This window comes from Saccostrea cucullata, unplaced genomic scaffold (assembly GCF_032062105.1).
Source record: "Saccostrea cucullata isolate Sc308-1 unplaced genomic scaffold, CSIRO_AGI_Scuc_v1 ctg601, whole genome shotgun sequence".
Taxonomy (NCBI): domain Eukaryota; kingdom Metazoa; phylum Mollusca; class Bivalvia; order Ostreida; family Ostreidae; genus Saccostrea; species Saccostrea cuccullata.
This window is the reverse complement of record NW_026919642.1, coordinates 59301-87159: the sequence shown is the minus strand read 5'-3', so window position 1 is coordinate 87159 and position 27859 is coordinate 59301. Positions and strand designations below refer to the sequence as shown.

At 35.7% G+C, this 27859-nt stretch overlaps 3 protein-coding genes across 3 annotated transcripts in view; 2 read left to right on the top strand and 1 right to left on the bottom strand.

Moving 5' to 3' along the window:
- The window catches only part of LOC134235300 (serine/threonine-protein kinase ATR-like), a 75706-nt gene that overhangs the window by 19709 nt on the left and 28138 nt on the right, over window positions 1-27859 (bottom strand). The window contains exons 8-19 of the mRNA XM_062717425.1: window positions 12021-12128; window positions 11691-11805; window positions 7837-7887; window positions 7527-7615; window positions 6126-6261; window positions 5784-5926; window positions 5392-5512; window positions 2286-2423; window positions 1871-2045; window positions 1188-1372; window positions 441-546; window positions 158-308 (exon numbers count right to left, since the gene is read on the bottom strand). Of these exons, the coding sequence (XP_062573409.1) occupies window positions 158-308; window positions 441-546; window positions 1188-1372; window positions 1871-2045; window positions 2286-2423; window positions 5392-5512; window positions 5784-5926; window positions 6126-6261; window positions 7527-7615; window positions 7837-7887; window positions 11691-11805; window positions 12021-12128 (1518 nt within the window). The remainder of the gene's footprint in view (window positions 1-157; window positions 309-440; window positions 547-1187; window positions 1373-1870; window positions 2046-2285; window positions 2424-5391; window positions 5513-5783; window positions 5927-6125; window positions 6262-7526; window positions 7616-7836; window positions 7888-11690; window positions 11806-12020; window positions 12129-27859) is intronic.
- LOC134235321 (uncharacterized) lies at window positions 9339-11280 on the top strand. Its single transcript, XM_062717458.1, has one exon. The coding sequence runs from the start codon at window positions 9339-9341 to the stop codon at window positions 11253-11255; it is 1917 nt and encodes a 638-aa protein (XP_062573442.1). The 3' UTR covers window positions 11256-11280.
- On the top strand, window positions 19673-26127 carry LOC134235332 (E3 ubiquitin-protein ligase TRIM71-like). Its single transcript, XM_062717465.1, has 2 exons — window positions 19673-19773; window positions 24357-26127. Exon 2 carries the CDS (start codon window positions 24373-24375, stop codon window positions 26095-26097), a length of 1725 nt encoding a protein of 574 aa, XP_062573449.1. The 5' UTR covers window positions 19673-19773; window positions 24357-24372; the 3' UTR covers window positions 26098-26127.

Here is a 27859-nt window from a genome sequence, read left to right as displayed (position 1 = left end):
AATTTAATGTTATTAACAGCATAATGTTTTGCCATTTTGAAGTTATTTACAGTATTATTTTTGCCAATTTGAAGGAGCATGTATCATTGGAATCATGTTTGCCAATTTTGATATTATTTATAGCATCAAGTTGGCAGATTTGATGTTATTTACTGACCTTTCAGTAATGGCCCCTGTGGCATGTAGCAGGGCCTGGGTTTCCTGACCTATTTCTAGCAGACTCTTGAGGAGTCCCTGGTGATACGTGACATCATCAGCCTCACTTTGGATTGCTTTCTCATAACAGGCCTGAGAGTCGTGGTGCTGACCTGTAAACAATTACTTTACTGCATTAAAATTTTAATAAAATTATTACAACACATAGAGGCACACTAAGAACTGTACTGTTAGCAATCATTGATGAGTCTTAGAATATATAAATGACTGATGTTTGAGTTTACCCAGACTTTCGTGAGCCAGAATTTCTTCCATGACGGTGGGCTGGGCCTGTCTGATAGAGGCCACACCATACACACCATCCGGCTCATCCATGTCTACATACAGTTTCTGTAATACACAATATCAGGTGTTCTATAACTGAATTTCAATTTATCTAACAAAATTTTCTGAAAAAAAAATTAATTGGAATCGTTCTTTGCATAGCCATTAGATATTTCCCCTTCACCCTCTCCTCTGTAAACTTTGTAAGTTCCATATCAGTATTTGAGATTCACATTAAAACATGGTCATGGAAAGATAACTCCTGTGTTTCCCCTCTTCACTTGGACTTTTTCTTAATACACACAGACTTTTATTTTTTCTCAAGATGAAATAACTTCATTCTTGGGAAGCAGGGGCTTTTGAATTTTTTGTACATTTGAAAGATGAGTGACTGTGTAGGCCCTGTATATAATAATTATCAGTCTTTAGCTAAACTTTGATAAAATCAGACCTGTTCTTATTAGATGTATTGGTGATTCTATTTACCAGTCTAAAGGAATTTGCCCAGAAGTAAACTAGTATAAATATGTTAATAATAAATATCAATGACACCATTTATATTTAGTTTAAACTTCTACCCAAAGTTCAACAATTTTAGTATGAAGAATACACAGTGTAGAGCAAAGATCGATATTATTGTTCAACCTTTAATCACTTCAGCAACTGATTATCTTTTATAATACTATGATAATTATCACTGTATGTACCTGCATGAAGTCTAGATGATCCTGTATGTTTTGCCCCTTGCTGGACAGGAGCTGTTCTAGGTGCATCAGTGCTCTAGTGTAGGCCTTACAGGAATGACAGGCATCCGCCAGCAGGTCCTGGGGGGTGGTCTCCAGGAATCGGGTCACCGCCACATAGCGGGGCTCTGTCAGGTAACTGGGCTTCTCTGTAATGGGTATCACACTGTATTATGGTCAAAGCACAGTATGTGCACTGGAAATTTGTGGTTAGAATATGTATGTAGGCAAAGTTTGAAGACATTTACAGATCTTTCATGTGTATGTAAAAAACATTTTGGAAGCTGACATTTTTTTTTACCTTTCCCTCAGTAGCTGACAGGTTCTACCTTTTCCTGTGAAGGTGACTGATGCTTACCATTATCTAGTAACCTTTCCTTGTTCATCTGACAAGTACCTTTTTATCCATTCCCTTTTTTTGTTGAGTGATAGGTACATTTACTTCCTAACTTTTTGCCAGGTAGCTGACAGGTACTCACCTTTTCCAGGATAGCCTACAGGTGCTAGTACTGCTACCTTTCAATGAGAAGCTGACAGGTGCTATCTTTATCTGAGTGTGCATTGTGCTCAATTTCCCTAGGTAGCAGACAAGTGCTTATATTTTTAAGAATGGGTTACCATTTTATGGTTAGGTGAGAGGTGCTTACCTCTTCCAGGGTAGCTGACAGGTGCCCTCTGAGCCTGGAATCTCTTCCACTTGACCAGATAATCCAGTACAGAGAACACTGTCTGGGCACTCAGATGATGGGAATGTGAGATCGGGCGGTCCTTGTTGTCCGTTTTTCTGGTCCGGTTCAAGACTTCCTTGATTTCTTCACTTATCTGGAAAAAAATTAATTACAGTTCCCAATGACAAATTTATTCTTTAAGCAAAAGTATTCTTCCATTATTACCGATATATTTTTTTTTACAAACATGTCAACTTCGATCTCGATTCAAAAACATATATCCCATTATCCAAGATGCATGTATGCAAGATCCATGTAATGAAAACTGACCCCCCCCCCACTCTCTATTAAAGTCTACGTCCCCTATTTTTTTTTTTACACTGTTTATATTGACCTCCTTCTTGTCCTCCTCTGACCCGTCCACTACGACCTCCAGTACCACGTACGGCAGAATGTACAGGGCCACACCCACCACGTGCTTGATCAGGGCCCCACAGGCTCGGAATACCTCAAACGCCTTCTCATTCTTCACCTACCAATGTATCAAAGTTCTGGACATATAAGTAAGACAAAATAAATATTATAATATTTAGAGTGAAGAACAAGACTGTTTATACAATTACATTTTAAGTAATATAGCATTTAATTGATTCTCTTTATGGAACATTGTGCAGTATATATATAAGTTAGAATGTATATTTTCTTTACCTAAGTTTAAACTGCTTCACCTGTTATGCAAATTATCCCATGTTTCCAACTATTGTTGATGCCCTGGCATACTCTACTAAGTTAACAATTACTCCTTAAATAAAATTTCACTGAAACCCTAATTTTCGTATATTTTATTTTTAAATCTTTTATTTAATGACCCTAACTTGGAGTACATTGAGTACTTTGAATTTTATCAACTGCATTTAGAATCTGTATTTTGTTCTGCAGAGTCAGTTCTTACCCTTGACCTGAGTTCAGGATCTATTCAAACTTCATAAACTTTGCATCAATCGTATATACATGATATATAATAATGTAGATCACTTAATATTGGCGACACCTTATTTTAGCGAGATAGTCATTGACTCTTGATTAGCGAGACAAATTTTCACGAATTGTGGTTATTGCTCTATATAATCTTGAGGAATACTATTACACGCGAGAATTAAATTTTCGCGAGCATACCGTCTCGCGTAATTACGCGAAAATAAAGTTCTCGTGAATAAAAAGTGATTTACAGTGTATGAAAAATCATAAACACTCTAAACCCCAAGTAGGTGGATTTATGTAAAATGTCTGAATTTCAATCATCTTTTTTTCAGGTCATTGACAAAATGATTATATCTTGTCTCAAAATAAAACACCTTAATGTTAACATTGTACTTCACATTTAAGTGCCCAACTGAATAAGTTCAACTTCACAATCTTTGCAGTTATCTGCATATTATTAAATGGGTCATTTCTTGAGACTGATCACTGTTTGTTATCTTTGAATTTTTCATTCAGGTAGGAAACACACGACCAACATGGCTGTCAGTACCACCAAAAAATATCCTTTGGGCTCTCCTCAAGAACACATTGTAATGTGTGAATCCCATGAATTACCGATTGATATGGTATGTGAGGACTGTGATAAATTTATTTGTGGTAAATGTGCAAAAACAGACCATAAGGATCATGATTGGAACACACTACCCACGACAGCAACCGAAAAGAGGAGAGGTCTGCTTAAATTTCTGAGGAAGGTCAAGGAAAAGGATCTGCCTGGCATTGATGAGAAGATTAAGAAGGTTTCTAAACAGATCAGTGAAAATAAAGAACTGTGTGACTCTGAGATTAAAGAGCTACAGAAACATGTTGATGAGATAATGACCAGGCTGATAGAAATCAAAAAACGTCATGAACAAATACTGAGAGACAATTTGGTTAACAAAAATTATCCATTGAACCAAGTGAAATCTGAGTTGGAGAAGAAGAAGACATACATTGTTGACAATGTGGAATTCATGGAGGAGAACAACAGCACCATGTCAGATAATGAGATTACAGCTTGATTGACAACCACAGAGAACTGAGAAAAATGCTGTCTGAATTGAAAGTTCATACAGCTAAGTGTGAATATACAGCAAGGTTCATTATAGCTGAAATCAATGATGAATTACTTGAGTCTTTGGTTGGAAGAACTGTGGATTTAGATGATTTCTGTGCATCTCAAATTAACTCATTCCAATATGGAGAAAGAGCAATAATTGTATTAGAGACAATCAATGAAGACAAATGTTACATATTGAGAGATAAATCAAATTACATAGAAAAAGTTAACAAGCAAGGTATGAAAGAAGAGAGATTTAAAATCTTTCCAAATGACATGGTTGTGACTGATAATCATGATGTTTATTTCACTGATGGAAGAAACAATTCAATCCGCTGTCTGTCACCATCAGGATCTGTCTCTATGGTCACCAGAACAGATCCACTGGAACCAGGAGGAATCTGTCAGTCTGTGGACGGTGGACTACTAGTCACCTTGAGAGACAACGCACCAGATTTACAAAATACACTCGCTCAGCAGACGTCTGGTGAGACATATCACAGTGACAGGTGATGTCATCAATAATTATGAGTACCAGGAGGACGGTCAGACCAGACTGTTTACATGTCCATTTAGAGTCACACAGAACAATAACAGTGATATCTGTGTTGTGAACCTTACAAGTAATACTACAAGTGAACTAGTGATTATGTCTCCCTCTGGTCGAATGGAGTCTGTTTACCATGGATAGAACCTGAAAGAGAACTTCAGCCCTACTGATGTGGTGTATGACTCCCTCTGTAATATCCTTGTTACTGACCCATACAACAAAGAGATCCATCTACTGAGTCCTGAAGGGGAATTCTTGGAATTCTTACTGAGGGAAAATGAAGTGAATAATCCATTTTCACTGTCCCTCTACAATTCTACACTGTGAGTGGGATTCCATGAAGGAATAGTAAAACTGTTCAATTACACAGTGTAACATTCTATATAGATCAATTTTAACTCAAATCATTCATATCAGATTTGTGAATATTCCATCAAAAATCACTGATCAAAAGTGTAAAATTATCTGTGTTGTATATAGAGGTCTTATATGTTATTAACAATTCTTAAAAAAAATATTTAACAACTGATAACCAGAATGAACTACATGTACATTTATTGTTTTAACATAAAATTTCAGTTGTTTACATGTTGTTTGATTCAGAATTTTTACTGTTGCAATAAGTTACTGTACAGCATTTATCAATTAAACAACATTTGTTCAGAGGTTTTAAAATTGCAGTAGATATGTGGAAATGTAAAATTAATTTATGTACTATATTTACCTTTGAGAAAAGGCAGGAAGTATATATATCCTGTACCTTAATGACAGGTAAAAAGTATATACTTAGCTTACCTTTGAGGACAGGTAATAAGTATATACTTAACTTACCTTTGAGGGCAGGTAAGAAGTGTATGTATTACTCACCTTTGAGGACAGGTAAGAAGTCCAGGTGTGAACCCAGTCCTCAAACTTCCTGGTCCTCTCACTGCTGTAGTATATAGGCTTAGTCAGCTGGGAGAAGTCACTCTTCTTATTCACTATGTACCTGAGTGTGAGAGTAATATAAAAGCCTTATCAAATTTTGAACAAATCACAAGTGAATATTCACATTTCTGCATATAATTATTTCTTGAACATTCTTACCATTCTAACTGAATTCTGAATATAAATGAGAAGCTACACAATATTGTTTAAAGACTTGCAAAATAATAAGTTTTATCAGTCTAGATTTCCTGGTGCCTGTTACTTGGAGGAGAGCAGGGGGGCATTGTTGTAAGATATACAGAATAATAAGATTTTTTGGTGGCCTGCCATACTTAGAGGAGAGGAGAGGGACCAGTATCTGCTGGGCGTGCTCGGGGAAGCGGTCCCAGAGTCTCCCTGAGGTCTTGTCCGAGTCCGACGCCTCACTGATGTGGTAGATCTTCAGAAGTTCTTGTAAGGCATAGGCAGCACAGTCCTAGCAAAATAACAAGTAGGATATAAATAATCAAATGACAGTACTAAGTAGAAGCATAAGTGGCACTGTCCTAGTAAAATAACAAGTAGGATATAAATAAGCAAGTAAAGTAAGGCATCCACCCCTCTCTGACCTTGACCTCGCCAGGAATGCCTTGACCACTTAGTTATAGAGACTACTCCCTGTCTGATTCCTGTACCTGTATACGACTCTCTTGAGCGGCCAGGAAAGCCTTGACCACTTCGTTTATCAGACCCACGGCAAAACTGTCGTCCCCGATACCACTGTGGAACTTAGCTCTCTCTTCTTTAGGGTTGTTGGTCATAAACTCTAACCTGTGATACAGAAGTACAAAAATTATTGTAACAGTTATTCAACCAATTAATTGTTTATTTTAATTATTCTATTTATTCCATTTGTGAAGTTACATGTCAAATTGTTGATTCATTGTAGCAAATCTGTATATCAAGCTTATACAATATGACTAGAAATTGTATAGAATTAATTGTATTTACTGTGGTAGTTCGTCTGTCCTCCATAAGTTAAATGTTACCATATCCTCTTTTCTATTATTTTTATTCTTTTTTCATTGTATGTTTATTGCTATACTTTGCACATATGTTATGCCTCTTATTTATGCTATTGTATCATAATTATATTTATTATTTTTCTTACAATTATGACGACTAATTTATATATTGTACCTCATGTACCACTGATGTTGGTGTGAGTGAAATAAATGAACTTGAAAAAATAAATGAACTTGGTTTAAAAACAATTACATTTACATTAAATCCCTTAGAATCAATTAATTGTACTGACTGTTAGGCCTTGGCATACCCATTAGAAATTACAAAATGCATGAGCACAAAATATTGTTTATTGAAGAGTTTTACAATGAAAGAAGGAATTCTTATGCAGTGCCGGACAACTCACGACAGACAGTTGACCTACAAAAGTGAAAGTCACCGACGCGTGCAAATTCACAGAATGGACAATTCACCAACAATATTGTCGGTGAGTAGAAATTCACTGACAATGGTTTTTACCTTATGTTGATGTGTTAAGTGTTCAGATAATTAAAGTTGTATAAAAAGCAATGTTTTCTGTGTTATGAGCACATCCCGATATATTCAAATTCATTGCGTCTCTTAAATCGGAACAAGCACGGAGTAAAATGGTGAGAAGGTCGGTTATTACGGGTTAAGTATACGATTTGATGGAAAAAAAAGAAGCAAAAAGGAATTTTGACTGTAATAAAGGATTGCGTTGAAAGGACAAATTAAAGGATTCCTTTATTCCGTACTTAGAGGGGTTGGCACACAACTTCAATTATCAAATTTAATATGTAAAAAAAATATGAATAAAGAAAGGTACATTCACATACTTGATTTTTTCTTAATTTTATAAATGATGTCGGTGAGTGTCGGTGTATTATATTCTATCCATGACTTTTCTGTCGGTTACCTGTCTTTCGATGAGTTGTCGCATTGGCAAGTTTTATAGCGTCGGTGAAAAAAGTGTCAGCGAGTTGTTGTTCGGTGAGTTGTCTGTCGGTCACCTGTCATAGACCCATTTTTATGATAAACAAAAAAACTACCTTCCCGGGTCTATAGCCCCCAGTTCACCAATACACTCAGCAATCAGTCCCTGGGCTTTAACATTAGAATCCCGACAGCTCTTCAACAACTATAGAAAAAAGAAAACAATCATTGAAAATAATCATTTATTTATTCTACAAACATTCTTTACACATGTAAAATGTAATACATTTAAAATCTACCAATTAAACTTTGAAGTAGTTTGTGCTTGAAATTTTAGTTAGTAATTGTAATGAAAACTAAATTAAGAATTAAATTTCATTGTCTATCAGTTGAATTATATTGCATTAAATAGGATTAACAGAAGACTATAATTATTGTAATTTTTTTATTGCCAATGATGTAGTCGTACAGCACATCCTGATAACAAATATAGACAACTCATCAGTTCCTGAATTTCAGAAACTGAATGAAAACTGAATATATTCAATGAATTGAATGAATGAATGAATTAGAATGAATGAATGAATGAATGAATGAATGAATGAATGAATGAATGAAATAAATGAAATAAATAAATAAATAAATAAATAAATAAATAAATAAATAAATAAATAAATAAATAAATAAATAAATAAATTTTAAATATTTTTTCCCAAAATATTTTCTTAAATCTCTTAGTTCTAAAAGTTTTTTAAGAATTAAAAAATATTTAGAACTCAATTTTTCATATTTTTATACAAATAATTCCAAAACAATTAATTTCATATCCCAGTATATATATATATTTTGTTTTTAAAAAAAAAGAGAAAAAAAAATATGCTTTCATTTCAGATATTCCACTGAGATGTTTACAGATTTTATGAACAGAAAATCCACCAGCTTTATTCTAATATTTTTTAAACTATAAAATAACAAATTATATATAAACCTAACTTTCACTCACACTGTAAAAACATTTTAAAAGTATAAACTCTACAAATTCAATGTGAAGTAATAGTTATTATTACTTTAATAATTTAGAGAGCAGGGGGCAGCTGTTAGTACATATACAAGCTTCTATATTAACTGACAGTGGCTGGGAAACACTGGACAGTAAGGAAACCAGTGACAGAGACAACTCATCAGGGGGGGACAATCCTGTATTATATCCACAAGCTGTCTAATCCAGCCCTCTAATGTCCCAATAATCTGTCCTTATCTAATTATTGTACAGCAATCATCCAGTCAATAGATAATGGGGTGTAGTTAGAACAATTAGCTAGCTCTACCAGTGTGTGGAGGCTAATTATCACACCTGTTTAGATAAACAGGTAAACATCAAAGCCTTGCTGTACCTGCCCATCTGTACCTTCTACTGGGTGTTTGGACTGCAATCTCCTCCTTGTCATTGAGAGACCTTCTGTTGGAGTCTGCATAAACACTGCCCCATTACAGTTAATGTCTTTTGATGTGCCTAAGAAAACACAACTTCCCCGCCAAAGACAATAGATTTACACACCTCTCCACTCCTCTACCTGTCTCTGGTGACACAGAGGTGTAAATATACTGAGCTACTCCTCATATGTTCTTAATGTGTGATTTTAAACATTTCAAATAAAAACTGCAAATATCAAACTATGGAACATCATTTCATAACTAGAACTCAACAACACAACTTCATAGTGAGCTTTCTTTTCAATATAAGTGGACCTTTATGTGCTGCTTTAAGACATTTACTCAGAGATTCTGCTTCAAAGTGGAAAAAGTTATACATTTATGCGAGGCCTGAACAATACTTTTGGTTTATTTTTGGAATTTTGAGTGATATCATGTAATATACAAACTTCAAAAATTTTAAGACACTGTGAAACAAAATAACAAAATCAAAGATGATGTTTTCCTCTCTGATGGATGGAATGGACCACCACATTTCCTTGAGGAATGGCCTCAGCCTCTTCTCTCCCCCACCCAGTGCCAGCACCACCCAGAGACATGGCCCTGTGGGTACCAGATTGGGGGACCTGGAGATATTCTCCCCTCCCTCCATCACCCCCACACTGTCCCCCTTCACCTCCCCCATCCCCCCGGTGCCTCTGTCTCCGTTTCTCATGTCGCCACCGTCACAGATGCCCCCCGCTGAATCACATCACCACCACGCTTACCTCAAACGCCTACAGAAGAACCCCATGTTCAGAGATCTACAGAATCTACTGGCTCAGGAGTGCTTACACATGCAGGTACCGACTAATCTCATTGACTCCAGTCAGAACAATACAACTGTGAAATCAGAACACTGTGATGTGTTTCCCAGACACATGAAGCTACAGGAGAAATTCTTGGAGCTACGCGCCATTGAATCTTTACGATCAGAGGGACTTAATCTGGAGTCGACCTACAGCGGTGAGGTGGGACAGATCGAGGTGTCGCGATACCAGGCACTGTGTGCAGCAGGAATCTCCGACCAACACCGGAAAGCCGTCAATCATCACCATGATGTGAAACGTCTAGATCTCATTCAACAGTATGAAGTCATTTTACAGCAAGTCCAACATAAAAAGAATCTGCCTCACGTGACCTCAAACAATGTCATCAGCAAGCCACTCTTAACAACAGACAAGGGTGTTGTCAGCATGGCCTTCCCTCACAAATCTAGTGGACAGGTAGCCAGACAGTTAGCATTCGCTGCCGGTAAACAGAACGATTCTTGTGTTAAAAGACCCGATACTCCAGATTCCATCCCAGAGGTAGTCAGTTCACCTGAATGTTTGGAAGTTGACCTGAGCAGAGAGATTGTGACTGATGAGGAAACAGATTTAAGTTTTTTCAGGACAAAGACCATGCTAGGGGATTCTGGGATATGTGAGGATGACGCAAGTTCCTGTGTCTCTGATGGAAGTGATCACCATTCTGATGCTGGCAAGTGTAGTGAGGACTCCAAGTTAAGTGCAATAATTCAATCAAAAAAGAATTGTGTTTTACAACCATTTGACATTAACACACATACACATATTTTTAATGGTGGGAATATCTTCAAAAGAAGTACAGACTTTGTGAAAGAGGATTACAGAAGTGAAGAAACTAACCAATCAATAGCAAGTGACAACTCTATTACCATGGAGACTGTTACTGTGGGAAGACATTCTCTCAAGAGGAAACTGTGTCCTGAACCTAACGATGAAAACATCGAGTCAAAGCAGCCAAGAATGTCAGAAAAGCCTCAAGGAAAGAAGATAACAGCTGATTCAACTCGTATCCTGTCTGCCTGGTATGATGAACACATTCGATATCCTTATCCATCAGACTTAGAAGTGGAGCAACTCGCCAAGCAAACAGGACTCACGCAACAGCAGATCAAGAAATGGATGGCCAACAAGCGAGTCCGTAACTACAACACCCTCTCCATCACAGGCAATCAACATCCAATCAAATTCAAGTTCAAAGGTCAGAGATACTCAGACAACGGAACTGATGGGAAGCCCAACAATTACAAGCAGCTTCATCCAGAGGCTCGGCGGATTCTCAGCGAGTGGTACGAGGCAAACCGAGAAAATCCGTATCCGTCGGACGAAGTGAAAAGTGAACTGGCCAAGAGGACTGGGATCTCGGAGCAGCAGGTGAAGTCTTGGTTTGCAAACAAGAGAAGTCGGGCTAACAACACAAGGAAACAAGTGCCTAACTACTTTATCAAAAAATTTCCAGAGTTTACCAGTCATGTACAGATGGTGAGCCTAACTCGAGAGCTCGCCAGGAAATCCAAACGAAGTGATTGTATGGACTCCGTGTTACAGTGTGCATATAGGAACTAAGTTGTGTTGATCTAACCGAGACTTGTATTGTGACTTACTTTACAGTGTGACTGTCTGTCATTTCCAATACTGATTTTTTTAGTGCATATTTTGTTTAGGATCAATGAACCTTACTTCTAAGTGCCAAATGAAAATTATCTAATTTTGTTCATAGCATGTTTTTTTTCTATGACATTGTACATATTAAATAAGCATTAATAAAAAAAACTTATAAAACTATTCTGAATTATCAATTTAGTTAAGAATTTTTCAATGGAATAAATAATTTCATCTCTTAAATGTCACCAGTTTCAAGATGCCTGAGAGTGGTATAAAAGTCCATAAATTTAAAACAACATATGAAGCAATGAATACATATTCATATTATACTGCTTTCTTTTTTGAAATTCAATGTAAAAATATTTAATGTATCCCATCCCCCCAGTATTCCCCTACCTTTTCCTGCTGTAGCAGGGTCCTGAGCTGTGACAGGGCATGGATTCTGATGTCTGCACTCTCATGCTGGACTCCCTTTATTGTGTGTTTTAATTTGGTCCCAAAGTCTGACTGGCTGTAGAATTAAAAATAATTTTATCTAATTAGCAGGTACTACATCAAATACAATCCAAAGATACCGTAAAAAGAAATGAAATTATAAAATTATTATTGTTGTCTTATTTAGTAATGAAACAACTTTTTAATAAAATCAGTGGCACCCGACAGTTAATGACGTAAATGCACGCTATTGTGTATAAAACGAGATTTAAGTAATTAGTAAAGAATCACCTAGATGGCCCTATCTCTGTATATTTCTTCAGAACAGCATTAGCGTCGGCCAGCTCTGGAATGTCAGGCAGGAAGTAGATCTCATGGAATCGGTCTTTCAGGGCAGACCTTAATAAAGGAAAAATAATCACCTTAAGGGTTGAAATATAACGTCATGAATGGCAATAATACTATAGAAGCAGATAATTTCACTGGGGATTATATTTCGTTTATTTTGTAGTTACTAGTTAATAATTATCAACGAAATGAAATCCCACAAGGAATTTTTATGACAATATATTGAATGGGGTAACTTCTTATTCCATGAAATTAAATGCCTAAGAAACTGTTTAGACAATTAACAAATCAAGGAAATGTGATCCCCATGAAAATTTTTGTTTTTACAGCATATAAGTAAGTTAGCAAAATTAAGAGCTCCTAATATGTTTTATTATTAGTTTTCATGTATTTCAAGAGGTCCAATAAAACATGTTCATACATCCTAATGAAGGAATAGCATCTGTTGAACTTTCATGTTCAAATTGCACAAAGGAAAGTTAAACAGATTTCCTGCAAAGGAAAACCAAATACAGGGACCAAGGGTAATTTTCCTATACCTGCATAATTATATTCTCGTAGAAATTAATTACGATTTTGAAGAAATGAAAGTACCTAGAACTTTTCCATCACCAATATTCACTAGATCTCAGCCATTGTGAGAACCTCTCATTCCCAAAAAGCATGAAAACAACCAAAAGAAAGATTGTACAATGTCAGATATATCAAGGGAAAGGATATTCATATAGTGTCTTTGGGACATCTCTATAGATGAGAATGCAGAGGTTTTCTATTTATGGGTATAAAGACCTTAGACTTGTGTAAAGGGTAACATGGAATGCCTTGAGGGATTGAAACTAGTAAGAACTAGAACTGTCCAATTGGGACAAAATACCCCCCGCTGGGTTTTTCAGAAGTAAGTTTTTGCATAATAAAGATATGTATCAAACACAAATTATAAATTTTTTCTTCCAGTGACCTTGAACTTCCCCAAATGACCTTGGGTCAAGGTCATGACACACCCTTGGGTCATGGGCAATCTTTATGTGAAATGAAAACCTACCAAGTTTATCCATAAGAAAGATATAGACCGGACATGAATTATGAAATTTTTCTTCCAGTGACCTTGAACTTCCCCAAATGACCTTGGGTCAAGGTCATGACACACCCTTGGGTCATGGGCAATCTTTGTATGAAATGAAAACCTACCAAGTTTATCCTTAAGAAAGATATGGACCGGACACGAATTATTAAATTTTTCTACCAGTGACCTTGAACTTCTCCAAATGACCTTGGGTCAAGGTCATGACACACCCTTGGGGCATGGGCAATCTTTATGTGAAATGAAAACCTACCAAGTTTATCCATAAGAAAGATAGAGACCGGACACGAATTATGAAATTTTTCTTCCAGTGACCTTGAACTTCCCCAAATGACCTTGGGTTAAGGTCATGACACACCCTTGGGTCATGGGCAATCTTTGTATGAACTGAGAACCTACCAAGTTTATCCATAAAAGATATGTGTCAAACATGAATTTTGAAATTTTTCTCCCAGTGACCTTGAACTTCCCCAAATGACCTTGGGTCAAGGTCATGACACACCCTTGGGTCATGGGCAATCTTTGTGTGAAATGAGAACCTACCAAGTTTATCCATAAGAAAGATATGGACCGGACACGAATTATGAAATTTTTCTTCCAGTGACCTTGAACTTCCCCAAATGACCTTTGGTCAAGGTCATGACACACCCTTAGGTTATGAGCAATCTTAGTGTGGAGTAGTAGATTCTAATGTCCCTCTGTAAGAAAGATATGGACCGGACACAATTGCACAGACAGACGGACAGACAGCTGGACAGATGGACAGACGGACAGACAGACAGACAGACAAGGTGATTCCTATATACCCCCCCAAACTTCGTTTGCGGGGGGTATAATAATTACTTTTCTTCTTTTTTGATGACTTTTTGCATAATTATACTTATTGAACCACCCTAATATCAATTTTGACAAAATTTCCAGATTAACTTCATTTTTTTTTTAATTGATCTTCTTGTGTCAATGTTACACATTTTAACAATGCCAATCAAAATATGCAGAATAAACAAATCGCTCAAACTGTTCCATGCCAGACAAACAAGAGAGGATTGCAAACACAGACAATTTTAGGCCAACATTTTTTAATTTACTGTTTTACGGGAGCGCCGACCCTAATTTGGGCTAAAATGAAATAAAAATAAAAGTCTCTTCTTCAAGTTTTATTTTTGTTTCTCCCGCCGATAGCTTATTTATAGTCACTGAAAAAATAAAAGAAACGTCAACAAAATTTTAACAAGCCTTTCAAAACGTGAATTGTCATTGGCTGAGGTAAATAAATCCATCCAATCACAGTTGGCAAAACTAATGAGCATGAATGTGAAGCGTTAATCTCTACCCAGAGTTGTCGTTCACTTCGCTACAACACCTCTGTCTACGTCTAAATGCCAATATTCTTGGCAAAACTTTCGTTCAACTATTGCATCATAAATTATGAATGTAAAACTTCTATATTCTTCTTTAACGGGTTAAATAAACATTAATTTAAGAGAATTAGAATCAGATATCGCTTTTTCACCTTATCCTATAAGGGATTATTTCTCGACAGGACATTAGGAACGTGGAAAATTTAAAATGTATTGCCGATAAATATCAACATGATTTTATTATAATTAGTTTTTATAGAAAAACAACTTGCAGCATTAATACACATATATAGAAATGTAAATGTGTTAATCTTCTTGTGAACAATTTTAAACAACATTTAAAAAGAAAAATCACGTCCCTCCACTTCCGTACTACTTTTTAGACGTTGACAGAGGTATAAGTGGAACGATAACTCTGGGTAGAGATTGGTGAAGCGTGGATAGCTACTGCACAGCATGAAAGTTAGCGTCAAAATGTCAGAAGCGTAGGGTAATTTTCTAAATGCACCCAGTCATTTTAAAAAGTGACGTGACATTTATTTGAAAAAAACATTAATTTTAAATTAACTTTTAATGAAAGACTGAAAAAAGTAGACGAAATAGTAATCTTGATCAAATGTTACGCGGAGGGCCACGGCACGTGGAAATTGAGGTTCTGTCAACCCTTTGTTTTGGGAGGTTTTAAGTAAGTATTATCTTTGACAATTGTTTGAAATCATTGAAATACGACTTGAAGATTATTCTGAAACTTATTTTTATTACAATAGTGTTTTCTTTTTCTTGTAACAAGAGAATAGAACACTGTAGAAAGTGGCGTGACTGAGGAAATTCCGAGTCACAACTTCCACTCATTATTATAATGTTCATCACACTTAAGATTCGATCAACATGGAATTTTACTTGCCATGTAACAAATAAATGCACATGATGGTGGTTATAAGAGCTCTTTCTTTGTAAAACAACCTTTTTACCACTAGGGAAAAACAAAGCTGCAAATGATAACGTTACGTCCATACAAATATGACCTGTTTTTTTCACAGGTGCTTGAGGACAGGACCCCCCCCACCCCCCCTCGATATAGACCCCTGGGCTTTTTCGATTTTTTTCTCATAAAAAATCTTTCATTACCATATTTGTGATATGATCTATACCAGCAAATCGAAAAATAACCTAAAACAAACGTTCTATTAAATCTACCCTACATTCTCTTATAAAAATAAAATAGAGAGGGTAGATATCTTTATAAAATGTAAGTTTAAGCAAATTTTCTGAATTGATAGGATAGATTATATCACAAATGTGTCATCCATATATAATATATGTGAAAAAAAGTCTAACAGGCCCAGGGGTCTATATGGGGGGGGGTTCCTGTCCTCAAGCACCTGTGTTTTTTTAAATTCAAAAATTGTGGATTAGAACCAGTATTAAGAAATATACGAATTCTGCAGTTAACAGAGTAATTGTCATGTCATAGTCTATTTTACATTTACTATTTTCAGGGGTAGACAAATAGAATTTTGCAGTACTTGCCCTCGGACAGGTTACCATCGTAAAACTACTTGTCCTACCAAAAAATATGCTTGTCCCAACTTTTTCTTAAATAACATAGAATTCAAGCATTGATATTAAATTATTTCTTTTGAGTGAGACACCAAAACACTACATGAAGACCATCCTAGATCTAAAATCGCGAAATTCTTCCACAGATAAATTTAGAGGAAAATGTTTAATTTAAACGTGTTTAAGGAGTATTCCTCCTCAAAATTCTGCAATAAGATACACCTTTCTTTAAATTAATGTATTTATTTAATGAAAAAGGTAAAGATATCGAACTTTGATCAATCTCATAAAACCCACAAACAACACAAAACTGTGAACAGAAACATTACTGCATGGCGATTATGAGATCGACATCATGGCTGTGTGATTACCAGGGAACAGCAATCAACAACAATTTTAATACCACTAGCATCTGTATTCACAGTATGAATTTAATATTTTGACAAATGTCTAAATTCCCATACAATGTTTTTGACGACATCGATAACTCCATGTTTTACGACATCTGCATATTTTAACAACACATTAATGGGTTAATTCTAGAGGAGTTCTGATTATTCGATCTACGTGCAGTGGTGAACAGCAGTGAAAACAGGTGCTTTGCTGTGATTCATGTGATTACTTTAAAAGCGATTACACAAAAGATATTTGAGAACGGTACATGATTTTTAGGTCACCTGAGTAAACTCAGGTGACCTATTGCTATCACTTTTCGTCCGTCATCGTTCGTCGTCCGTCGTGCATTAACATTTGAACATTTTCAGCTTCTTCTCTGAAACCACTGAACCAATTACAACCAAATTTGGCATATAGCATCTATGGGTAAAGGGGAACAAAAATTGTGAATTTCATGGTCCCTGCCCCCCTGGGGCCCGGGGGGTGGGGCAAAAACCACTAAAATTAGTGCAATCTTTAAGAATCTTCTTCTTTACTCCTGGACATCAAGCAGTCAAACTGTTTGCATGATTGTAATCAGCATTGAGTCCTCTACCAAAATTGTGAAATTCATGGCCCCGGGGTCATGGGTTCTAGTGCTAGGGTGGGGCCAAATAAGTATATAGTGAAAATGCATTAGTTCTTTGAAAATCTTCTTCTCTGCTACTGGGTATTAAATAAACCTACTAAGTACATAGTTATGATGAGCAAGAGTGCCTCTACCAAAATTGTGAATTTTATGGCCCCAGGGTCAGGGGTTCTGGTGTAAGGGTGGGGCTCTATAGATTATAATAGTGAAATTACATGAATTCTTTGAAAATCTTCTTCTCTGCTCCTGGGTATTAAATAAACTAACTAAGTGCATAGTTATGATGAGCAAGAGTGCCTCTACCAAAATTGTGAATTTTATGGCCCCAGGGTCAGGGGTTCTGGTGTAAGGGGGGGGGGGGGTCTATAGATTATATAGTGAAAATACATGAATTCTTTGAAAATCTTCTTCTCTGCTCCTAGGAATGAAATAAACTAATTACATAGTTATGATGAGCAAGACTACCTCTTCCAAAATTGTGAATTTTATGGCCCTAGGGTCAGGGGTTCTAGTGATAGGGTGTGGCTCTATTGATTATATAGAGAAAATACATTGAATCTTTGAAAGTTTTCTTCTCTGCTCCTTGGTATTAAGCAGATGAACTACCTATATAGTTATGATGAGCAAGGGTACTTATCTTCCAGAATTGTGAATTTCAAGGCCCCAGGGTCAGGGGTACCATAAAGGAGGGGGGGGGGTGCTGTACTTATATACTGAAACTGGATGAATTGTTCAAAATATGCTCCTTGGTATTAATCAAATATTTTTGAAAAGCAAGGGTGCCTTTTCAAAAATTGTGTAATATGTGGATCTAGGCCTAAGGGTCAGGGGTTCATGTGTGATTGGGGCATTACTGATCATGCTGAATATTACTGATTACTTGAAATGCATTTTTTGTTCCCCTACCCTGCCTATGGGTATTAAGTAAACAAACTAAGCAGCTGCTAAGTGTATTGTTATGATGATCAATGGAGCCTCTTTCAAAATTGTGAATGCCATAGCATCTGGATTAAAACATGAATCAAATTCAATCACTGGAAAGTTGTTGCATAATGCTCAGGTGACCTATAAGGCCCATGGGCCTCTTGTTTTTGTTAATTGTAAAAAAGTACTTGTCCGCGGGCAGGCACCTGTTATCAAATTACTTGCCCTCCAACCAAAAATGGTTGTCCCGGGCGTCGGGCAATGCTATTTGTCTAGCCCTGATTTTATTTTATTACATGTACGTGCATTTTCTACAATGATGTACTTTGAAAGTTATAGCATGCATTGAGACAATTTCAGTATGTTTTCAAGAGATAAGATACATTTTATCCACCTACCGGTATGTGTATATTAATTTGAATTGCATTGAAAAAGATACTCAGATTTTCTTTTAATTAGTCTCACTTGTGAAATAATTTAACCAATCCATTAAAAGTCTCACTATATGCTTGCCATATGATAGTTACTCAAAATCCTAAAATCTTGTTATTTTTTTGAATACCCCAAAATTATGATAAAATTGTTTTGCATGCATTAATTTTTCAAATAACACCCTCTTCCTACCAAATTTAGGCAATAAAACAATTCCATTCTTAAATTAAAAAATAAAAAAATTGTTACATTTGTTTATTTTATTTTTATTTTTTTGACCGACTGCTTGAATTTGAAGATTTTGTTTTTATTTCCACCCCCTGACTCAAATTTTTGAAAAAAATTCCCGTAAAACAGGAAATAAAATCAAAGGCCTGAAGGGCCTGCGAGTTGACTGGCTCAAATCAATTGAGCTATTTCATACACCTGGGCACCATACCTTAATATATTCAGTTTATTTTGCATCTTTAGAGATTGAATATTATATGTCTGATCCATGTTCGGTTCATAAATAAAGTGTATATTGCTTTTCCTTTACATATACAGGTTGGCACTAATGGGTTTCCGTATTATTTTGACTGCATGGATTCTATAATGAATTTAAGCACATTAGCTCAAGTGGTCAGTGTTATGGAATAATTAGGTTAAAGATTCCCAGAGCAAATCTGGATTCTAAAAATAGATTTTCAACAACAACTAGCTGCAGCTAATGAGAGCAGTAGGTGTTTGTGTTAGGGAGTATTCTAAGTCAATTATAAATAAACTTCAGATGGGAAGATTAGATCCGCCTAACAAGCTTGAACATATTCATACACAGTAATTGTACATCTTACAGGTATTTAATCAAAAATTTCTTTAAAAGCAAGAAGGCATAAATAATGTTACAGTATGAAATTTTATACAGTTTTTACCTCTTAAGTTTATACAACTCACTCAAACCAAAGCATTTTTTGCTAGAACTATTATCTTTGGCGTATGGATCACCTTGATGAATGCGTGAAAAATTTTACAGCTCTGAAACGGCTATGTCGACAGGGAGTAGCTTGCTACGCGAGCCAACTCAAAAATGTTGGCCTTATTTTTTTTTGTGTACGTGTGCTAGCACATACACTTCATGAAATATGCTTATAACATTTACACAAATAATTGACACAAAACTTAATACAAACAGTAAGCCACAGTTCAAACTGATAAAATTCAAATCTCCACTAGATATAGACCAGGAAGTAAATTACCTGACAGGTAGATAACACAGGTGGGTGAATCATGTGACCAAAGTACAAAAAACTGTCAGCCATTACTGTCTTACATCAGGTAATGTTTATTTTACTTTAAAATTTTGATATTTTGCTGAATATCAGTAATGAGACTGATTGATTGCATATTGTTTACGTCCCATTTGAGAATTTTTCAATTCATTTACAGTATTTCACTTCTGTAAGACTTGGTCAAGACCTTTACTTGACAGTAAGGTCCATTTGGAATGAGGAATCTTAATACAGCCTACTCCGGATATATTGAAATTCAGGGAACCATGCAAATTATTTCAATATATCCGTATTTCAATATAAGCGAAATCGTGAAGCCGCCATTTTTACAAGTTCAATCCCGATCTAAAATAAAGAAATACAAACCCGAACAAATTAACTTTGTTCTCGTTTATCTATAACAGTGATCAGATAACATAGAATATGACTCCTTGAAAGTTAAAATATTTTTTTTATTTCTGATGCATTAAAAAGACAATCTTCAACCTCATTATTATTCCCCAATCGCATTTATTTGCGTTTTGGAGAAAATTCACCGGACTAAAACGGCTGAGTACTGCCGAACGCTGCTTGTATTTCATCGTAAGTGTACTCGGGTTTATCCCTTAGTTATTTTGAATTTAGGCATATCATTAACAGCACGCAAAGTTATGTTTTTTTTTTCTTGATCTGTGGGGGTTACTATTGTAATATTACGTTTAGATGTTTAGCCTCGATATGTCCGTATTATATACATGGACGCAAAGAATTTGCCAGTGAAGAATTTTATTTCGTAAGAATATTAATTAACATGCAGTATAAAAACACATAAGGTGAAAACTTAATTATTCAAACCTTTGTATATCACCTGGTCAATCAGGCATAATTATTGCCACCAACCGTAATGACAGCAGCCAGGGAGTACTTTAATATAACCGTTATGAAAACAACTCATTATAACCTGTGGGGACCGATCAGTGGCTTCAATATAAGCGAAAATTCAATATATCCGATTTCAATATAACCGTTATTTTAATGCAAAGAATATGAGAGGCAAAAACTGGGGATTTATTTCTATTTCAAAATAAGCGGAATTTCAAAATAAGCGAGTTCAATATAAGTGGAGTAAGCTGTACATTGTTTTTCCATTAGTGAACTCTTCAGAATTAGAGGTGTGTTTGGTCGTCTGAATGGAGCAGCATGGCGTTGCGGATAGTAGGAAATATGCCAAACTCGGTTCAAATTTTAAATGTTAAATTTACCTGTCATTCCATTTAAAGAATAGAGAAACTTAAAGACATGTAAAAGAGCGAGAACCTAAAATTTATAATCCATTGATATAAATAACGACATTCCAGAGGCATGTGTATTGTATTTAGATGATACCATAAGGTAAATAGATACATATGATCAATAAAAGATATAAATTGTTACTATATACCTAATATTTTGTGAAAGGCTACTAATGATCAATAATAGTGAACAGATTGTTGTCTGGGAATATTTTTATTCGTGAAAAATGATAATCGATGCTGAAAAGACACAAGAAAAACGTCCGAAGTTTGATGATAAAAAGTTGGAGGAATTTCGGTCACCGGAAAGGGATGGATGGATCCGATGGATTTAGACACTTGTCCGAGCCACTTAATTTGCAGTTTGATCAAAAACATTCTACGTTTTCGGTAACTAAAGGTAAACTTATCGTAAAACATTGATAAACACGGAGACACTGGCGACAGCTTTACATTGAACTACGAAAACGCCGAGGTGTTTGGCAGCTGTTCATGGCATGATATTGCAATGATATTTTCCAACAGATTTACACATTTATTGTAGTAGAATTCAAAGATAAACTAGAAAACTGACCAGTCAGCAAGGGCCCCGCCATGGGGTAGAATTAAAAGGGTGCACTTACGGAATGATTAAAAAATGTACGAAGAATAAGCAACAGCAACTGTATTCTTAAAATTTCAAGATAATTCCTGAATATTCAAAAACCTGAAAATAATATCCTTGTATTTACATTAGGCAGTAGAAAACAACTTAACATTGAATGTATATTTAAACAATTATGAAGCTTGTGTTATATGAAATGCCAGCCTTCAATGAATGCAAATATCATGAAGGCTTGACCTTAACTTCAAACAAGCAGCAGTTGCAGACAAAGGTTTTCATTAATCTTAAAGTGACAGATAAAGAAAAGCCTACTAAATTTTCTGCAGCAGGCTAGATAATTAATCCCAAGGGATTAATTGTACCTCTCTCATCATTTTCTTCTAAATTTACAATACGAACTTTTTCAGTATTAATGATAGAATGGGGTTTTTATACAACTACATTAAAAATTAATAATATTCTTGAATTAATATATTTTTAAGTAAATCAAAAAATCTTCTTTAATCTATTTCTTTTTTTTTTTTTTAGAATTCAATGAAATCATAACTATCAAACAAAAATATATAATAAAAATTTATATTTAAACCCACATTTCAGAGTGTTCATAGCATTCCAAATTGATTTAACTTCAAAACAAACTTCATTTGCAGACAGAGGTGGTAATTAATCTCAATGTGACAGATTAAGATAATGCTCTGGATTTTCTTCAGGAGGAAAGCTAATTAATCCCAAGGGACTCCTAGCAGCATTCAGTTTATAATGGGAACATCTTCAGCAGTTATCTCTCTTTGCCAATGCATTCTTATATAAAGTTAAGGAATCTACCACACCACCCCAGCTCCAAACCATGGGACATAGAGAACCAAACTTAGCATCAAAATATGTATTTCTGCCTACTGAACTACCGTACCAAATTTGTACTTGATTGGGCAACCATAAAAAAAGTTGCCCATTCATTCTTATGCATAGTTAAGGAATCTACCCCACCACCCCAGCTCCAAACCAGAAGACATAGAGAACCAAAGTTAGCATCAAAATATGTATTTCTGCCTACTGAACTATCATACCAAATTTGAAGTTGATTGGGCAACCATAAAAAAAGTTATTAGAAAAAACAGAAAATTTGTGGACGGAAGAGTGACAGATGGACAGACAGACAGACAGCCGGACAGCTAGACAGACAGACGGACAGAGTGATTACTATAGGGCACCTGCAAATCCTTGCGGGGCCCTAATAAAAGTTTTTCATGAAAATTTAATGAAAGGTCTACCAAAATAATAAGGATGAACATTAGAGACTGTGCAGCTGACAAAAATGAAGAAAAATGTAAACAAACGCTACTTTTCTCTATGTACACAGGTTGAATCAATAGCCCAAAAACTGTGTGAAATACCTGTTTACATTTTAAATAAAATAATTATCATTTTACTTGCTTATTTTGTCCATTTTTTACATGAAAAGCAAGTAGATCAGGTAATTTTATAATTTATTTACTGGTCGATATTGTTGCGCCGTGTGATTAGGTCACGTATTGATCTCTGACAAACTTCATACAGAATTGAAGATATTTTCTCTCTGTATCTTTATATAATGGAGAGATACCACAAATGTATATATTTTAATATATTTAGCCAGTTATAAGGGGGTATATAATAAATTTATCATTATAACAGTAACTTGATCCAAAGAGCCGTATCACGTCTCGTTGACAGGCACGGATCATCAGATCAAACTCAACGCTTCACGTCTCGTTAGATCTGATGATCCACGCCTGTCAACTCAACGTGATACGGCCCTTTTATCAAGTTACTGTTATAATAATATATAATAATATTTATATATATCATTGTCATTCCTACTATTGATGAATATAAAATCCACAGCAATAAAATATATATTTCATTTAGTTAGGATTTGTTCAACGACATTCAACATATTGTTTACAAGTTTATATTTACATCCACTGAATATTTTCTTCTTTATTTCTTAAGAAAACCCATTGCGTTCATCCCTGCATAAACTACATTAGGCATATCACCAGTACAGATTTCTTGATCAGTGGCCGTTCCATCAATGAAACGTACAAAGACGTTCGCATCATTAACACAATAATTAATATTTTTAATCCTACTTAAAATGATAATTTAAACAGATATAAATATAAACAATAAAATGTCTTTCTTTGTTTGTTTTTACTGGAATGAACGGTCGCAGCTATTGCAGAAAAAAATTACATAACCCGCGTAAGCGGGTTATGTATTTTTTCTGCAACAGCTGCTTCCGTTCATTCCAGTAACAACAAACAAAGAAAGCATTTTATTGTTTAAATGTTACGTTTGTCCTGGAAATCCCGCAAGATTTGTACATTTTCCGACTTTTTCACAAAAGAGCACACTAAGAAGTATAACTCTTCTATAGTGGAAATACAACGCATTGTGGTAATGATATGTTATCTTTTACTGATTAAGGTTTTTTCATGGCTGGATCTTGAACCCTGAACTTTTGAACATGAAGTGTTAATTAAGTTACTGTGACAGTGTTATTGTCACAGTAAAAAAAACAAAATTATTCTGGAAATGTGGTGACATATTTTCAAAGAAAAGTTTGTTGTTAACTTGTAAGGATTTGTACAATATTTTTGATTTTGCCATATATGTTTCTTTAAACCCTTGTCCACACTCTCAGCATCACGGTATTACTTTTATTTTATCCTGTTAGATATTCAGAACAACAAATATCTATTTATACTTCAGAGTCACAAATTTGATCATGGACCCCCGTACCAGTGCCCAGGACGTGATGCGATGTGACCTGTGTGAAACCGCTGTGGTAGAGATGCACTGTGATACATGTCTTGTCAACCTGTGTAAGGCCTGTGTGGGAGAACACATCTCAACAGATGAATCCAAGGACCACAAAGTTGTCAAATTTCAGGCCAGGAAATCTACCCCCCTCTACCCTGGATGTAAATCTCATTCCAAAGACCAAAGTACAATGTACTGCAACCAATGTGACATTCCTGTCTGCCCTAAGTGCATTGCATCTGATCAACATCTAGGTCATAAATTATCAGAAATCTTACAAGTTGTGGATGAAAGAAAGAATAAAATTGTCAATGAACAAAATGAACTAAATAATATGATTTATCCAACCTACCAGGACATTGCCTCTGATATACAAAACAGAATGAGTCAGTTAGAAAAGGAATATGGAGATCTCTCAACAGCCATAACAAAACATGGAGAGGACTGGCACAGAGAAATTGACAAACTTGTCCAGAAACTGAAAGCTGAAGTTGATGAGATGAAAAACACACAGTTACAAACTCTACAGAAACATCTGGATGAAATAAACAAGACAATGTCTGACATCAAAGATGAAATCGATTCAATTGATCTTGCTGAGGATTCTAATAACATTTCAAAACTCTTCAGTATTACTCTCAATGTAGACAGACATAGAAATCTTCCAGACAAAATAACACCATCTCCACTTAAATTCAATCCAGAAAAAATCCAAGAACTTAGTAAACTGTTTGGCACCTTATCATCAAGTTCTTTAACTTCAGATAAACATGGCTACAGCATGAAGACAACACAGAAATCACCAGAAGCTGGATCCTCTCCTCCAGTCAAACAGCTGCTTGATGAACCAGAGACTGTCACCACCATAGACACTGGGTATCAATATTACCTTTACAATGTGGCCTGTCTGAGTGATGAAGAAATATGGACAAGTGGAGATGACAGAACCATGAAACTCTACAGCATAAATCAGGGATCACTATTCACAATCAAGAGAATTTTTAATTTACATGGATCTCTACTCAAGTCAATCACAACCAAGTCAGAGAAAAGACCATCTGACATAGCAGTGACAAAAAGTGGAGATCTAACTTATACTGATGACATTGATAGAACTGTGAACATTGTGAAGAATAAGAAGATAGAAGAGGTGATCAGACTACAAAACTGGTATCCTCGCAATATCTGTAGTACCTCCTCTGGTGACCTCCTGGTTATCATGGACAGTAATGATTACAAACAAACAAAAGTTGTCCGTTACTCTGGCTCCACAGAGAAACAAACCATTCAATTTGATGATAAACATAACCCTCTCTATCCGTCTAGTAGTACATGTATGTATATAACTGAGAACAGGAACCTGGATATCTGTGTGTCTGACAGTGGAGCTAAAGCAGTAGTGGTGGTCAATCAGGCCGGGAAACTGAGATTCAGGTACACTGGACATACTCCTGCTCCAAAGAACCAACCATTCAATCCACTAGGAATCACCACAGACAGTCAAAGTCACATCCTTACAGCTGATTATAACAATGACTGTGTCCACATCATAGATCAGGATGGACAGTTCCTCAGTTACATAGACTGTGGACTGAGTCAACCCTGGGGACTGTGTACAGATACAAATGACAATCTGTTTGTTGCTCAATTAGGAAACAGAAAAATGAAGAAAATCAAATATCTGCAGTGAGATACAACACTGTGTATATTCAGGATATAATAATAACTAGAAAACTGACCAGTCAGCAAGAGCCCCGCCATGGGGTAGAATTAATAGGGTGCAGCTTACGGAATGATTAAAAAATGTACGAAGAATAAGCAACAGCAACTGTATTCTTAAAATTTCAAGATAATTCCTGAATATTCAAAAACCTGAAAATAATATCCTTGTATTTACATTAAGCAGTAAAGAACAACTTAAAATTGAACGTATATTTAAACAATTATGAAGCTTGTGTTATATAAAATGCCAGCCTTCAATGAATGCAAATATCATGAAGGCTTGACCTTAACTTCAAACAAGCAGCAGTTGCAGACAAAGGTTTTCATTAATCTTAAAGTGACAGATAAAGAAAAGCCTACTAAATTTTCTGCAGCAGGCTAGATAATTAATCCCAAGGGATTAATTGTACCTCTCTCATCATTTTCTTCTAAAGTTACTGTAAGACTCCAAAGTGCGATGGTGACGCCAAAGTCCGATGGTCTCGCCAAACCCCGATGGTCTGCGCCAAACCCCGATGGCTCGTTGTGTTTACGGACCCCAAAGTCCGATGGCTCGTTTCCTATGAGACACGTTGCTCTTAAGTGCGATGGTCTGATACGCCAAAGTCCGATGGTGCGAAGGAACACTCAACGTTTATGACGTCACAATAGTCCGACGTCATGACGTTCTACATTCAAAATCCATTGATTTAGTATTTGTCTCTCATACAATTTTACTGATTTTGCTTATTGTTTTCGCCCACCAAGCTTTTAGGGTTAGTCCTTGTACACCATTCGACTGATAAGGGTTAGTTCTTGAACACCAATGTGTTTCTTCGAACTCAACCGAGAGATTTTATAGTTAGTCCTCGCACACTATTGGAATGGTTTGGGTTAGTCAAGCACCGATCCGAGATATCTAGCTTATATAATTGTAACACATTTTTCGACTATTAAGTGTTATTCTCGCACCTATATAAAAAAGATTAGGGTTAGTCTTTGCATTTATTATTTATTTGTATTTATTTTAAACAATCGGGCCTTGGCATGGCGCGGCATTGCATTTTTGCGCAGTAGAACTATGACGTCATAAACGTTAATTGTTTTTTCGCACCATCGGACTTTGGCGTGTCAGACCATCGGGGTTTGGCGCAGACCATCGGATTTCGGCGTGACCATCGGACTTTGGAGTCCCATCGCACTTTGGAGTCCTACAGTTACAATAAGAACTTTTTCAGTATTAATGATACAATGGCGTTTTTAAACAACTATCCTAAAAATTAATAATATTCTTGAATTAACATAAAGTGAAAAAAAGTAAATCAAAAAATCTTCTTTTATCTATTTCTTGTTATTAGAATTCAATGAAATCATAACTATTAAATAAAAATAAATAATAAAAATTTATATTAAAATCCACATTTCAGAATGTTCATAGCATTCCAAATTGACTTAACTTCAAAACAAACTTCATTTGCAGACAGAGGTGGTAATTCATCTCAATTTGACAGATAAAGATAATGCTCTGGATTTTCTTCAGGAGAAAAGCTAATTAATCCCAAGGGACTCATAGCAGCATTCGGTTTATAATGGGAACATCTTCAGCAGTTATCTCTCTTTGTCAATGCTTTCATATATAAAGTTAAGGAATCTACCCCACCACCCCAGCTCCAAACCAGGGGACATAGAGAACCAAACTTAGCATCAAAATATGTATTTCTGCCAACTGAACTACCATACCAAATTTGTAC